Source organism: Crocuta crocuta, unplaced genomic scaffold (genome assembly GCF_008692635.1).
Source record: "Crocuta crocuta isolate KB4526 unplaced genomic scaffold, BGI_CrCroc_1.0 scaffold219, whole genome shotgun sequence".
NCBI lineage: Eukaryota > Metazoa > Chordata > Mammalia > Carnivora > Hyaenidae > Crocuta > Crocuta crocuta.
Window position 1 is genome coordinate 5,886,199 of NW_027551572.1, and position 14,633 is coordinate 5,900,831.

Below are 14,633 nucleotides of genomic sequence, written 5' to 3' on the forward strand. Positions count from 1 at the left end.
TGCATGTCTTAGTTTCTGAGATATATCCAGTGGCAGCCATGGACATGATGAAGACTCATTAATGACACCAAATATTGAAGAAAATGTATGAAAGACAAGGTAGAATCCTCATTGCAAGAGTAATACTGGAACAACAGTATTCTATTTTCTATTAGGTCAGCAACTGGAGAACTCCTATGTATCTTTTAAAGGTACATAGTTAAAGTATTATGATAAAACTACAGAGTGCTTGGGATTGGCTTCCAAATGATCCAGAAGAGAGCACAGTGTAGAATACAGATAAAACAAGATGGGCTAACGGTTAATAACTGTTGAAACTGGTTGATGGGTACATGGAAGTTCATTACACTATTCTAGTTTTAAATATATTTGAAGTCTTTAAAAATAAAAAGTTTAAAAATTTAAAATTAAGGACTTCAAAATGAGAAGCAAAACACAGAAGGAAAAAACTCCCTATCTAAAGCTCCCGGTTTATGTAGTACAATTAGTGTATCAGGACAGAATTAGATATTGTAAAATACATTCAGTAAATGCAAGGGAACCAATGAGAAGAACAAACCATCTTTGGAGAAATCTTTAAAAATGCTAGTTGGAAGAACATTTCTTTTTTTAATATTCACCTCTTAAATATATAATATTTTCAACTTTTCAAATGCGAGCATTTTCCAATGGCAGTCAGGTGGTCACAAACAGTGCAAGTGTTAGAACAAGCACTGGGCTTTACAAATAACCACAACAAGTGCTTACCTGGGCAGCACTTATACTAAAATAACCACACGTAAAGGGTATAGTCTTCAAACTGTGATCACGTTCATGAAGTAAAACAATACCCTGGGCTTATAAAAGATAAAATACATAAAAATACTCTAAAAAGATGCTTTATCTAAAAAAATAAAGATACTCTAATAAACAAAAAATAAAATAAGTTTGCTTCCAGATTTCAAGTGTGAATAGGGGAACTGAGGGAAAGGATTAAAAAAAGGAAGCTATGCTAAAGCTTAAGGTCTCAGACACCTGGAAATGCATTTCATCTAACTATGAGATGAAAACTGCCGAGCTTCAGAAACCGGCTTTGAAGGAGAATGAACTAGTACGTCTAACTCTGCTGTCTTCCAAAACTCCACTCTTCACTAAAAATCACAGTAAAGGAACTAAAACCAAAACAGAAACTCAAGGACAAAGAGAACACAAAAGAAGATAGCAACTACATTTTTAAGACTGGAGAGCAGAAAGGCAAGTGACAACCCACTGAGCAGCGTCAAGAAAACTAGACATGGAGGGACATCTGGGTGGCTCAGTGAGCTGAGCATCTGACTCTGGATTTCAGCTCAGGTCATGACCTCACAATTTGTGAGTTTGAGCCCCAGATCCAGCTCTGCACTGTCAGTGCAGAGCCTGCATGGGATTCTCTGTCTCCTGTCTCTCTGCCCCTCCCCTGCTTGTACACTCTCTCTCAAAATAAATTTTAAAAATATCAAAAATAAATAAATAAATAAAACCAGAAATTGAAAAAGCCAAAAAGCAATGCAATATACATGACAGAACCCCCAAAATACTCAGGAACTGGTTACAAGTGACAGAGAAGGAGGAGCTACCAACAGGAAGCTTAGATGGAAGTCTGTTTAAAACTCATTAAGTCACCTGTATTACTTCACTGTAGCCAGGATTCTGACCTTTCCTAACGCTGGTGCTAGAGGCTCACTGCCTAGAGAAGGGAATGAGGATCTGGACTAGGAGAGACCAGGTACAGTTAAAAAGAGGTAATTCAATCAAAGTCCATCTCTACACTGAATATTGAGACCTGTAACCCTCTTGAATTATTCAGCAACCAGAATGTCAATAGCCAGATCTAATATTCTAGATGATTATTCTCTGGTTCCCCCCCAAAAAAGAAAGACCTGAACATACAAACATTAAAGGGTCCCTAATATAACAGTCCAGCCAGCAAACTCTGCACTCAGAGTTAAAAAGTAGTACCATGAACTCAAAGTTCCCAACAAGTTTCAATCTTCAATATGAGCAGAGGACCAATGACAAGAAAAGCCACTAACATGAAAAACAAAAACCCAAACAGAGAAAAAGAAAGAAAATTGAAGAAAACAGACACATCACAGGGAGAAAAATATCACCTATCTTTATAAAATCTTTGGAGAAGAGAAAATAGCACATCTATGGAAAAAGATTAATATGTTACTTTTTTAAAATGAATATTCAGAAACCCAAAAAGAACTCCTGAAAATTTTAAATGTAACAAAAATTAAAAACTTACTAAAGGTTCAGATGGAAAGGGGGAGAGAAAACTAAATGATACATTTAATATATTTACTAGTTCCAGAAAGAAAGAAAATAGAAGTAAATAAGAAAAGTAATGAGAATATATTCAAGAAGTGAGGGACAAAAGTTTTCAAATTCAAAGAGCACACTAAATGCCCAGCACCAAGGAGTATCATCATGAAATTTCAAAACACTGAAAAAAAGAAGAAAAAATCTGACTCTCCAGAATGGAAAATATATATGTATTGTTTCAAAACAGAATCAAGAATGAGAATGGGGGCACCTGTGTGGCTCATTCAGCTAAGTGTCTGACTCTTGACTTAGACTCAGGTCATGATCTCACAGTTCCCATGAATTTGAGCCCTGCATCAGGCCCTGCTTTGGCCTACTTCCGACTCCACGTTGACAGCACCAAGCCTGCTTTGGATTCTCTCTCCATCCTTCCCCAGCTTGCGTGGAGATGCAGGTGGGTTCTCTCTCTCCCCTTCTCTCAAAATAAACAAACATTAAAAAAGAAAAAAAAATGAGAATAGCAGTGGACTTCCCAGTGGCAATACTAAAAGAAAACAAAAGAAATGTTTTCAAAATTAGGAGGAAACTAATTTCTTTTTTTTTTTAATAGTTTATTGTTAAGTTGGTTTCCATATAACACCCAGTGCTCATCCCCACAAGTGCCCTCCTCCATGCCCATCACCCCCTTTCCCCTCCCCTCCACCCCCATCAGCCCTCAGTTTGTTCTTGGCATTCAAGAGTCTCTCATGGTTTGCCTCCCTCCCTCTCCCCCACTATTTTTCCCCTTCTCCCCCACGGTCCTCTGTTAGGAGGAAATTAATTTCTATTAGAATTTTAAACCTAGCCATACTAAGTCTAAACAGAGTAGAGGTTTTCAGGTATGAAAAGTCTCACAGAAAATTATTTTACTTTCCTCAAGAAGCCCCTGCAGAAGTATACCATCAAAAAGAGGAAGTACACCATAATAAAGAGACAGAATCCAGTAATCGGAAAATTCAACACAAAAGAAAGACAAATGCATTCCCAAGGATGAAGTTGAAGGGAGATGACAGACTGACAGCTATGTAAAAGGTACAAACTCCAGCCTCCAACCATGAAACAGGTGAGGAAGTTCCAGGAAAATGGTGCAGGGGCTCTGAAAAGCAGTCTGGCAATTCCTCAAAAAATTAAACATGAAATTATTATATGACCCTGCAATTTTACATCTAGAGATATACTCAAAAGATCTGAAAACAAGTATTCAAACAAATACTTGTACAACAATGTTCATGATAACCAAAAGGTAAGAACCCAAGTGTCCATCAACTAATGAATGGATAGACAAAATACAGTATATCCATACAATGGAATACTATTCAGTCATAAAAAGGAATAAGGTACTAATACATACTACAACTTAGATTATCCTTGAAAACGTTATGCTAAGAAAAATTTAAAAAAGCCAGACACAAAAAGTCATACTGTACTATTCCATTAACAGTAGTCCTCTCTCTTCTCTGTGGGGTATAAGTTCTAAGACCCCTAAGTGGATGCCTGATACTTCACATAGAACCAAACCCTATATACATTATGTTTTTTTCCTATATGTAATATAAAGTTTAATTCCTATATTGGACACAGTAGATTTGTAGCAACAGTCACTAAAATAATAGAACAACTATAACAATATATTATAATAAAAGTTACGTGAATATTGTCTCTTTCTCTCTTGCCCTCTTAAAATATCCTACTGTGCTGTACTCGCTTTTCTTCCTGTGATGATGTGGCCACGGCTGACCACGGATACACTGAAACTGTAAAAAGCAAAACTGTGAATAATGGGGTGACTACTGTATATGAACTATTCAGAATAAGTAAATCCATAGTCAGAGCTGTATGGTGGTTGTCAGGGGCTGAGGAGAAACAAGAATGGGGGGTGACTCCTTAATGAGTACAGAGATTTTTTTTATTGGAGTAATAAAGTTCTGGAATTAGACAAAGGTGGTGGTTGCACAATACTGGACTGTTCTAAATGCCACTTAAATTATGCACTTTTATACAGTTAGTTTTATGTTGAGGGAATTTTACCTCCACTTCTTAAAAAAAGAAAGAAAGCTCCCAGAGAGCTCCAAGAAGATGAAATTGATAGAATACATAATATGTTGTAAACACATTAAAATGAAATATTAATAAGTGAGGCAAGATTTAAGAATGAATTAGCATTAATACACAAAAAACTAAATAAGAAAAATTAGAGATCCTAAGAAAAGTAATCATTTAGTCAAGTACAGTATTTTTTTTAAGTTTATTTAATTTGACAGAGAGAGAGAGAGAGAGAGGGAAAGAGAGAGTGAGCAAGCACAAGCAAGGGAGGGGCAGAGACAGGGAGGCAGATTCCCAAGCAGGCTCCCTGCTGCCAGTATAGAGCAACGCAGGGCTCAGTCTCATGAACTGTGAGATTCTGACCTGAGCCAAAATCAAAAGATGGACGCTTAACCAACTGAGCCAGGTGCCTCTACTTTTATTTTCATTTTTTATATTTTGAAAGAGAGAGCAAGTTAGCGAGCGAGGGAAAGGGGCTGAGGGGGAGAAACAATCTTAAACAGCCTCCATGCTCAGTGCAGAGCCTGATGCCACAACCCTGGGATCATGACCTGAGCTGAAATCAAGAGTCATACACTCAACCGAGTGAGCCACATGGGCAGCCACTCATGTACAGTATTTATAAAATTATAGTAATTCAAATATGATTATTGATCTAAGCAAAATTGTAACAATTATATGGGGGATGGAGACAGGAAATGTCCATGTCAGTGGAAGAGAGGGAGAGGTGAAAGAACAGCTCCTGATTTTCCACAGTTCAAATTCAGTGAAAAATACCAAAAAGTGAAAATTTTAAAAGTAGAGTACAGGGGTGCCTGGGTGGATCAGTTGGTTAAGCATCCAACTTTGGCTTAGGTCATGATCTCACAGATGGTGAGTTTAAGCCCCACATCAGTCTCTGTGCTGACAGGTCAGGGCCTGGAGCCTGCTTTGGACTCTGTGTCCCCTCTCTCTGCCCTCCCACACTTGTGCTGTCTCTTCCTGTCTCTCAAAAATAAGTAAATGTAAAAATTTTTTAAATAAATTAATTAATTAAATAAATAAAAGTAGAGTACAAAAGTAGAACTACAAAAGACCCCACACAGCCAAGGCAATCTTGAGAAAGAAGAACAAAGCTGGAGGTCCAGATTTCAAGATAAACTACAAAGCTGTAGTAATCAAAACAGTATGGTACTGGCACAAAAACACACATAGATGAATGGACCAGAATAGATAGCCCAGAAATAAACCCATAATTATAAGGTCAATTAATCTATAACAAAGCAGGAAAGAGTATACAATGAGGAAAAGACAGTCTCTTCTATAAATAGTGGTGATAACTGGACAAAACTATGCAAAAGAATGACACGGGACCACTCTCTTACCACACACAAAAATAAACTCCAAATGGACCTAAATGTAAGACCTGAAACCATAAAACTCCTAGAAGAAAATGCAATAATCTCTCTGATACTGGCCTTAGTAACATTTTTCTCAACAGGTTTCCTGAAGCAAAGGAAACAAAAACAAAAATAAACTATTGGGACACCAAAATAAAAAGCTTTTGCACAGCAAAGGAAACCATCAACAAAATGAAAAGACAACATACTGAATGGGAGAAAATATTTGCAAATCATACATCCAATAAAGGGTTAATATTCAAAATATCTGAAAAACTTCTACAGCTCAACAAGAAAAAATAATGATTAAAAAAGAGCTGAATAGGCATTTTTCCAAAAAAACACATACAGATAGCCAATAGACACATGACAAGATGTTCAACATCACTAATCATCTAGGAAATGCAAATCAAAACCACAATGAGGTATCACCTCACATCTGTCAGAATGATTAGCACTAAAAACATAAGAAATAACCAGTGTTGTTGAGGGAACTACTGTATATGAACTATATAGGTATATGGAGAATAGGTAAATGGAGAAAAAGGGAACCCTCGTGAACTGCTAGTGGGAACGTAAACTGGTGCAGCCTCTGTAGAAAATGGTATGGAGGTTCCCTCGTATAATTAAAAATAGAAACACCATACAACCCAATAATTCCACTACTGGGAATTACCCAATTCCACTATCCAAAGAAAACAGACACACTAATTTGAAAAAATATAGGCATCCCTATGTTTATTGTAGCATTTTAAAAGTTTTTATTTATTTATTTTGAGAAAGAGAGAGAACGCTCACATAATAGCAGGGGAGGAGGAAAGGGGCACAGAGATCAGGAGAAAGAGAGAATCCCAAGCAGGTTCCATGCAGTCAGCATGGAGCCCAACTCAGGACTCTAATCAACGAACCATGAGATCATGACCTGAGCCAAAATTAAGAGTCAGACATTTAACCAACTGAGCTACTCAGGTGCCCTTATTGCAGCATTATTAACAATAGCGAAGATATCTGGAAGCAACCCAGATATCCATTGATAGATGAACAGATAAAGAAGCTGCGGTATACACATACAACGGAATATTATTCAGCCATTAAAAAAAAGAATGAGATTTTACCATTTGCAGCAACAGTGATAGACCTAAAAGGTATTATGCTAAATGCAATAAATCAGATGAATACAAATATGACAAATACCATATGATTTCACTTATATGTGGAATCTAAAAAGTAAAACAAAGCCAAAACAGACCCATAAATACAGAGAACTGTTGGTTGCCAGAGGGGAAGTGTGGGGGGCGGGGGAGGGGATGGGCAAGATTAGTGAAGGGAAGTGGTATGGACAGGCTTCCCATTATAACATGAATAAGTCAGAGATGAAAGGTACACTGTAGGGAATATAATGAATGGTACTGTAATAGCATTGTACGGTAACAGATGGTAGCTACACTTGTGGTGAGCTGTGGAAGTGATTGCTAAAACCATTATAAGAGTATTTAAAAGTTGTTTCTGGATGTGGGAAATAATAAATGGGGTGTAATGCCACAGGGAATTGCTATTTTTGGTAATAAAATTAAAACTAAAAGGGAAGTAGAGAAGAAATGGTATATATATTTACATCAAAACTAGGCTCACCTGGAGAAATTGTGTGAATTCTGTGTAGTTAAGATGCTTCTTCCGATTATGCCCAAAATGCAGTCGGATAAATTCACAGTCCCAGTTAAAAGGGATATGGTGATGAATAATAGTCTGTCCAAAAATTTCTTTGACATTTTCTTAAAAGGGAAAACAAAAATAAACAAATTAAATCTGAAATAAGTAGTTTAGTCCACTGCAATGTTCCTACAGAAGGAAATTAAGAGAAATTTCAAGTCAATATTATCTGCTTCTATTAAGATTAGCTGCAAAATTTTTTGTGCCCAGAAACCCATGCACAGGAACACAATTGATACAAAATATAATTTTACACTTAAGATTGTGTACCGTTAGGTATAAGGCCATGAGATTCTTAATTTCTCTTGATTTAATTTTAATTAGGAAGTGATTTATATCTTGCACTATAAATGGCTGCTACTTTGCATTCCTGTATAAAATCAATAGTGTTTTCCCGGTTCCTCAAGGAGTCGAATTAAGCCCTTTATCAGAAGCATGAATACCTAAATTACAGTATAATGCAATATTTGTCATACTAAGTATGGTTTGATTGAGGCTTGATTATTACATTCACACTAGCCTGAATCTGTCTATTGAAGATAGGTATAAGAAATACTACCAAAAGCATATCATTAGCTCAGCAGCAAGCACCTTATTAAAAGCTTCTGATATTGTCAAAAATATGGTCTTGACACAAAGCTTCAAAATCCCCATAAAAAGCATGATTATTAGTCTCAACTATTAAAATATTTTAAGATAAGTGAAATTAGTGATTCACTTTTATATAAAGAAGGACTAAACATAGTACACTAACTTTTAGATAGGAATCAGTCACGCTGTGTAAATATACAACCAAAACCCTCTGACAGCTGGTCTTCATGCACTAATAATGTCAGTCACTTTCTTACACCATTCTACACTTAGTATAAAAGTCAATTCACAAATGACTGGTACTTTAACAAGCATAGACTGGATAGCCTAATTTAGAAGCTCATGCCAAAAAAAAAAAAAATCATTAACAAAGTTAAGAAAGCAGGAAGCCTGTTTTATTGATGTCTTAAGAACAAAATTATTTTCAAATATAAGCCAATTAGTATAAGTGTTCTACCATCCGTAGCTATCGATTTTACTAATTAGTAAATACAAGTTTAATGTTTTATAATCTCCAACTATGCTACTTTCTCTAAATTCTGCAAATTCTTTGAATAAGATACTGATCTCATATTGTAAATGGTTTAATGGATTCCCTTTAGTTTTATATACCTTTTTTTCCTTGATGAAATTATTACTAGGCGGGGAAGATGGAGGAGGGCAAGAATCCTGAACTGGAAATCCTACCAGTCTGGACTCAGTATTAAGAGCTCTGAATAGGTCACTGCTATCAGTAAGTTGGAAGAAGGCATTGGATGTCACTGGGGAGATGGGATTCTCATCTTTTCTTTCAAATGGACTATAGCATTTATTTTGTCCCTAATTAGCAACACTATATCATAATTTTCAAACCATGTTAAAATATTTTCACCTTCCATAAGCACAAACTAAATATATGGATTTTTGTTTCTAAAAGCAAAAAAAAAAAAAAAAAATTAACTCAGTATCAATCCATGGGATGGATCTTGGCTTTTAACCAATATAAAAGTTTACCCTCAAATCTATGTGGATTATCAACAGTTGTAAAATATGTCAAAGTTTACAATAAAATTAAAATAATAAGGGCTACCAAAAATATTTAGAGCTAAATATATTATGAGAGATCAGCAAAGATTTTTAGGACCTTTTTAAATTAATTAGCTGCTTTATTCCCAAGGTAGTTACTTTTCTTATTTTTAAGATCTAACAGAGTGTTAAACTAAGGAAATATGAAGTAATTAAGGGAAAGTAGAATAGAATTACTACATATATTTAATTTAAATATTAAGATTATGAAAGGGAATACATTTTTATGATAACCTTTATTTTAAAGGTCACAAATCTTAAAACTCAACTATTTGACAAGAAATGTACATACTGCTACCTAGATTAAGTTTTATATAATGGTGGAATAAAACTGAATTCCCTTTACATGATCAGAAAGTATTAGAATATTACTGTGAAACTAATCAAATACAATCAAAGATTCAAAAGCTTTCAAACTATGAAAATTTACTTAATATGAAAACTGTTCTCTCGCAAAAAGGATAAACCAAAATTACAATGCCTAACTTACATTTGGAAAAAGTTTCATAATAAAAACTTTAACAAAAATTCTATTTTGTAAACTTCCTAGCAACCTCTAAGATCTTGGAATATCTTTGAAACAATTAGAATGATAGGTTAAATTACTCATAGTAATCTTCCAAAATGTTGAAGTGTCATTTTCCATGACTATTTGTTTCAACATTTCCTACTTCTCCCAAAGTGGTCAATGACAGCTTTGTACATGGTTTCATTATGACCATTAATATGTGCTGTTTTATTAACCAACCCCAGACACTTTTAATTGTTTGGACTACATCACAGGTTACAACTATAGTTACTAGGACTAACAAAATTTCAAACCTACTTTGGCACCTCTTGATGTGTCCCACTTCCCTTCTGTTATTATTTTGCTACCAACTGCCTAAGGCTTATTCAGGAAGCTTATAAAATAATTAGTACAACTATTATTTTAATCCAATTCATAATTACCACTTTACCAGGATGTGTGTATCCGAAAAAAAAAGTTATACAAAAGCTTCAGAACTGGAGAGCTTCTCTTTGTGTGAGGCAATAGCTCAAACAGGTGATGTTCTTCTTATCTTACCCCGTTTTATCAGGTTCTGCATGACATGAAAGGGAACTCCAATAATGTCAAATATTCCCAATACACCTAACTGAAACTGCATAGCAAGGTTTCCCCCACAGAGAATCCCGTCTTTCCAGTGGCAAACAAGGGTCTTTAGCTCTAAATAGCACTCCTTGGAGTGCTATTTCAGTGGCCATAGTTCTGGCCTGGATGAAAAGGCTATGACAGTCACATCTTATTGGCAGCAAGATCATGATCTAGTGTTTTATACCAGATTGGTATTGCTACGGGATATAGGAATCCATTCGTTTTCTGACATATAGAAAACAATAGACCACTTTTTCACTTCCTGCAGAGCATGGGCTTATGAAAGAGATGGTTTATAATTCCTCTTGAAAAGGGAATTGGGGCCAGATACAAAAGTAGCCTGTCATTATGTTCTCTTTGCTCAAAGGAAAGGAGCATGATTTGTCAGGAGGGCAGGTAATGGTGACAACTGTGATTAAGTAAAAATGTTCACAGACGTAGAACGTTAGCCAGTTTAGCTGTATCAGTCACTTATGATGATTGGACTAGATGAAATACACATTGAAGCATACATATTATGTAAATATGTCTTAAAAGAGGTTTTAATTTCCCCAACAGCCCACAATGTGTCTCCCCATCTCATCCACCCTCATCCCTCCCCTGGTCCTTATGGGAGCTTCCTACTGGTCTTGTTCACCTTTCTGCAATACAAAATTACCTCTGACCGGGGCTGGCACTCTTCTCCAAGACTGCCGCCATGCCTGTTCCATGAATGAGCCTGGAAGGAGCTGCTGTACCAACGGTGTGGCCAGAGAACTCCTCCTGTAGGTATACAAGCCATCAGCCCTGTGACACAGCCCACCTACCATCAGCCCAACGACATCCTGATTCCAAGGATTCCAGCCCAGCAGGAGCCACTGCTTCCAACTTAAGAGGCNAGGGAAGTCCTCAATAGCTCAGTTTCACCTGCATAGTTCTTAAAGTGAAGTCAGAGAGGCTTTTAGAAGGACTCCCACCAAAACAGTGAACTCCTTGTGAATAACTGAACAAAAACAATGGCGAGACTTGTGGAAGTAAAGAGTTCTTCAGTGAAGGAAAACTTGGGGAGAAAGAAGAGGAACAACTAAGAGACCAAAAAAGAAAACAAAGGAAAACAAACAACAACAACAGAAAGTTCAACAACAGGAACTTGGCAGAGGAAGTCCCAACCAAAATAGCATGTAGACTCAGTCCCAGACTGCTAGGTTCTACTTCCAGTTGGGTCATTAACTTCCTAGGTGACTTCCTCTGTTTCTCTAAGCAAAAGTATTTCTATTAACCTTTTACCTACCTCCAAAAGGGACTACCATACAATTAGTCAATAGAGTAGCCCTGTTGCCAAATATATGTGAAGGTCCCTTTCTCAGGAAGAATGAGTTTACATTTAAAGAGCATCTATTACTATAGAAACTAGATGCTTCAACAGGCTATCACCAAATGCATAAAAACTAATAACACCATGACCTTTTTCTTTAACCTCAAACTCTAAGCTACTCTAGTAGCCTTGAGTATTAATAGGATTTTTCTCTGCAATATCTGAAAGGAGTCTCAAAATTCTTACTGATTTATTTTGAACACCCAGGTGAAGCTCTAATTCTTACTAGACCATATTAGTATTGGTCATCATTAGATTTTCATAGTATTCCACATCTACAGCTTTGTTTCCACTGAGAAAGGGTAATTTTTCACATTTAGACTTCTATCTCCTGAACCTTTTAATAACAGCAGTGCTTATGTCTAAACCACCTCAATCTATTCTTTCCTTCAGGGAAAAAGAGTCTATTTTGAAGGAACAAATGGAACCCATTTCTATTTGCTGTAACTAATAACAAGCAAATATAGTACCAAATCAAAAGGAATCCCTGCTTTTTCAGGGTTCTACAGTGAGGGGATAAAGATGTGCCCTTGAAAAATTTCATTTTGGAGAGTTCCCATTCCTAGGCAAGCGCTTTGGAACATAATGTTGATGAGATTTTAATAAAAAACTTAGACTGTACAACATATCTTATATTCATTTATTAGTCAACAGACGGGTATGGGTTTCATTTTTTTTTTAGAAGGATTACATCTTTGTTAAAGCAATAGGCTTTTATTTTTTAAATGTGGGACAAATGCAAGGCAGCTACTGACAACACAATGTAGTTTAACTGGTTATCTAGGTTACCTCAACCTAATTCTATCAAGCAGAATATACAGTACACTAGAGGCTAGTAGTGAGACCACGGCAAGTTTAGACTGTAGCTAGCACACGCCAGTCATGCCACGGCCTCCACAAGGCTCATGCCACCAGGCAGTAACAGATATGTAAGCCATTAATTATCCACAGCATGCATTAGAAATTTTATTAAAAGAACATCAAAGAGGAAAGAACTAATGGTTTTATTCACTCTTTTAAAAATTCCAGAACCCTCTCCTGCGCTTGCTTGCACATTCTGAAATGGATTACCGAGGTCTCAGTTTAAGTCCTCTCCCCAAAAGTAGAGGCATCTCTAACAATAAAAAACAAAAACAAAAAACTTGTCCAGCACTCAAGTAAGTGTTGTTCAAATATTCCTATTTATATAAATTCTTGCAAAAATGTACACAATTTAAGTATCTAATCTGATGTGTATTAAATATCTAAAAAAACAAAAGCATAGATGAGAACAATATATACAAATACACGGATAATAACATCATCATCATAGTCCACGAGATATCGATGGCATAACACTTTTTCCCCACACCATTACCCCTGGCATCCAATATTCTCTCCCACTTTTCTCTCCTGATGTGCACAAGAGAAAATTATATTTTAAATAAGTTCCAAACTAGAAAATACAAGGCCATTTGGTGAAAAGGATTTACAGTTAGAATGGATCTAAAATTTCCTTTTACCTAAACATATATCTATAAATACATAAGCACAATTCATTTTATTAAGTGGATACAAACATTAAAACTGACCTTTAACACAGATCCAAAATCCTATAAAAATAAACTCCAAGTTAATTATTTCCTTATGCTGAAATTCTGTAGTCTTGAAAACAGCCTGTAATGAGTAGGCCTTGGAAATCTTGTTAAATGGCATTTGTAATAGTTTCCATGCTTTTCCTCTTAGTAATGTAAAATTAAACTTTCTCTCCATTATGATTCTTTTTATTTAAGAAAATTTGTCTAAAATGGATCCTCAAAACTAAGGAGGCAAGACAAGAAGGGAAAATGGTCAAGGTCCCCAGGAAATAGGTGAAAATCGTCAAGATAACCATTCAACTGGCCAGGGACTCCAAGAACAATGTTGAAAGGAGGTTCAGCTGTATATCATTCCACAGGGAACTTTCTATCTCTACATTATGAAGCTGAAGAATGAAAGCAGGATTTTGGAGGGTTCACATGTTTTTCAGTTTAAATCAGGAGCTATCACAATTAAAACTGATTTGCTTTGCTTCTAATCCTAATTATATTTTCTTAAAATTCCAACTCATAAATCATAGTCTGGGGGAAAAATAAAAGGTCTTTAAAATGCTAAAGTTGGGATCTAATAACAACAAGCTTTCATTTGCATAAAATAAATGTGCTTATAAACCACTCAGCTACTTCCTATACTCATTTCAATCTACTAATCAACACTGGTATGGGTCTCTACTGTTAGTCTACTGGATGAACTGACTTGAGTGACTTGTTTTTTAAAATAGAAATTGGGAAACGCATCAAATGGAGATGACATGAAGAACCATAATACCAAGGTAGGAGGGACAAAAGAACCCACAAATTGGTTCTGGGAAATCTAATTCTCAAAACAGTGGATACATGATAGAAGCACAGATCTACCATCACTAATGCAGATATTTGTATCAAGGTATTTCCCAAGTATTGCTGTACAACACCTGGAAGTGAGACATGTGAGAATGTGTGATACCTACTGAAAACAGAAAATTCAGCATTATTAGTGGTCCGGGGTTAATGCTGAATGATGAGGTTTTATACTTTAAACTGCAGAACCTGGGTGCTTCTGGGGAAAGTCAACATTCTTTAGGAGGAAGAATGGCCAGAGCTTGCTCCAAAGCAGGAGTATACCAAGATAAACCTAAGGAGTTCTGCATAGGAAATTATTTGGGAAAATCTTATACAGACAACAACTAGGTCAATGGGCAAAAGGAAACAGTCAATGCCAAGCTAGAAAATGTGCTCACTAAAATCACAATACCTTCTAATACCTGTATTTTCTCACCATTCTTTTCATGGCAGTGATATTTCTTCCTTTGGGTTTAACTGAAGGATTTTTTTTTTTTTATAAAACAAATACAGTGGTGAATAAATATAGCTCAGGGAAAGCCTGATTTTCAAGAGTCTCTCTACCACATACTGATGCCAAATTCACACCATAAAAGGGGCTCAAGTTCAGCCTTATAAGATGAAAAAGTTGT

The 14,633-nt window shown here is 35.9% G+C and overlaps 1 protein-coding gene across 1 annotated transcript in view; it reads right to left on the reverse strand.

The window, feature by feature from the left end:
* SLC25A12 (solute carrier family 25 member 12) overlaps nt 1-14,633 on the reverse strand; it is a 108,063-nt gene that overhangs the window by 58,508 nt on the left and 34,922 nt on the right. Inside the window, exon 5 of the mRNA XM_077751181.1 lies at nt 7,380-7,519. Within this exon, the coding sequence (XP_077607307.1) occupies nt 7,380-7,519 (140 nt within the window). The remainder of the gene's footprint in view (nt 1-7,379; nt 7,520-14,633) is intronic.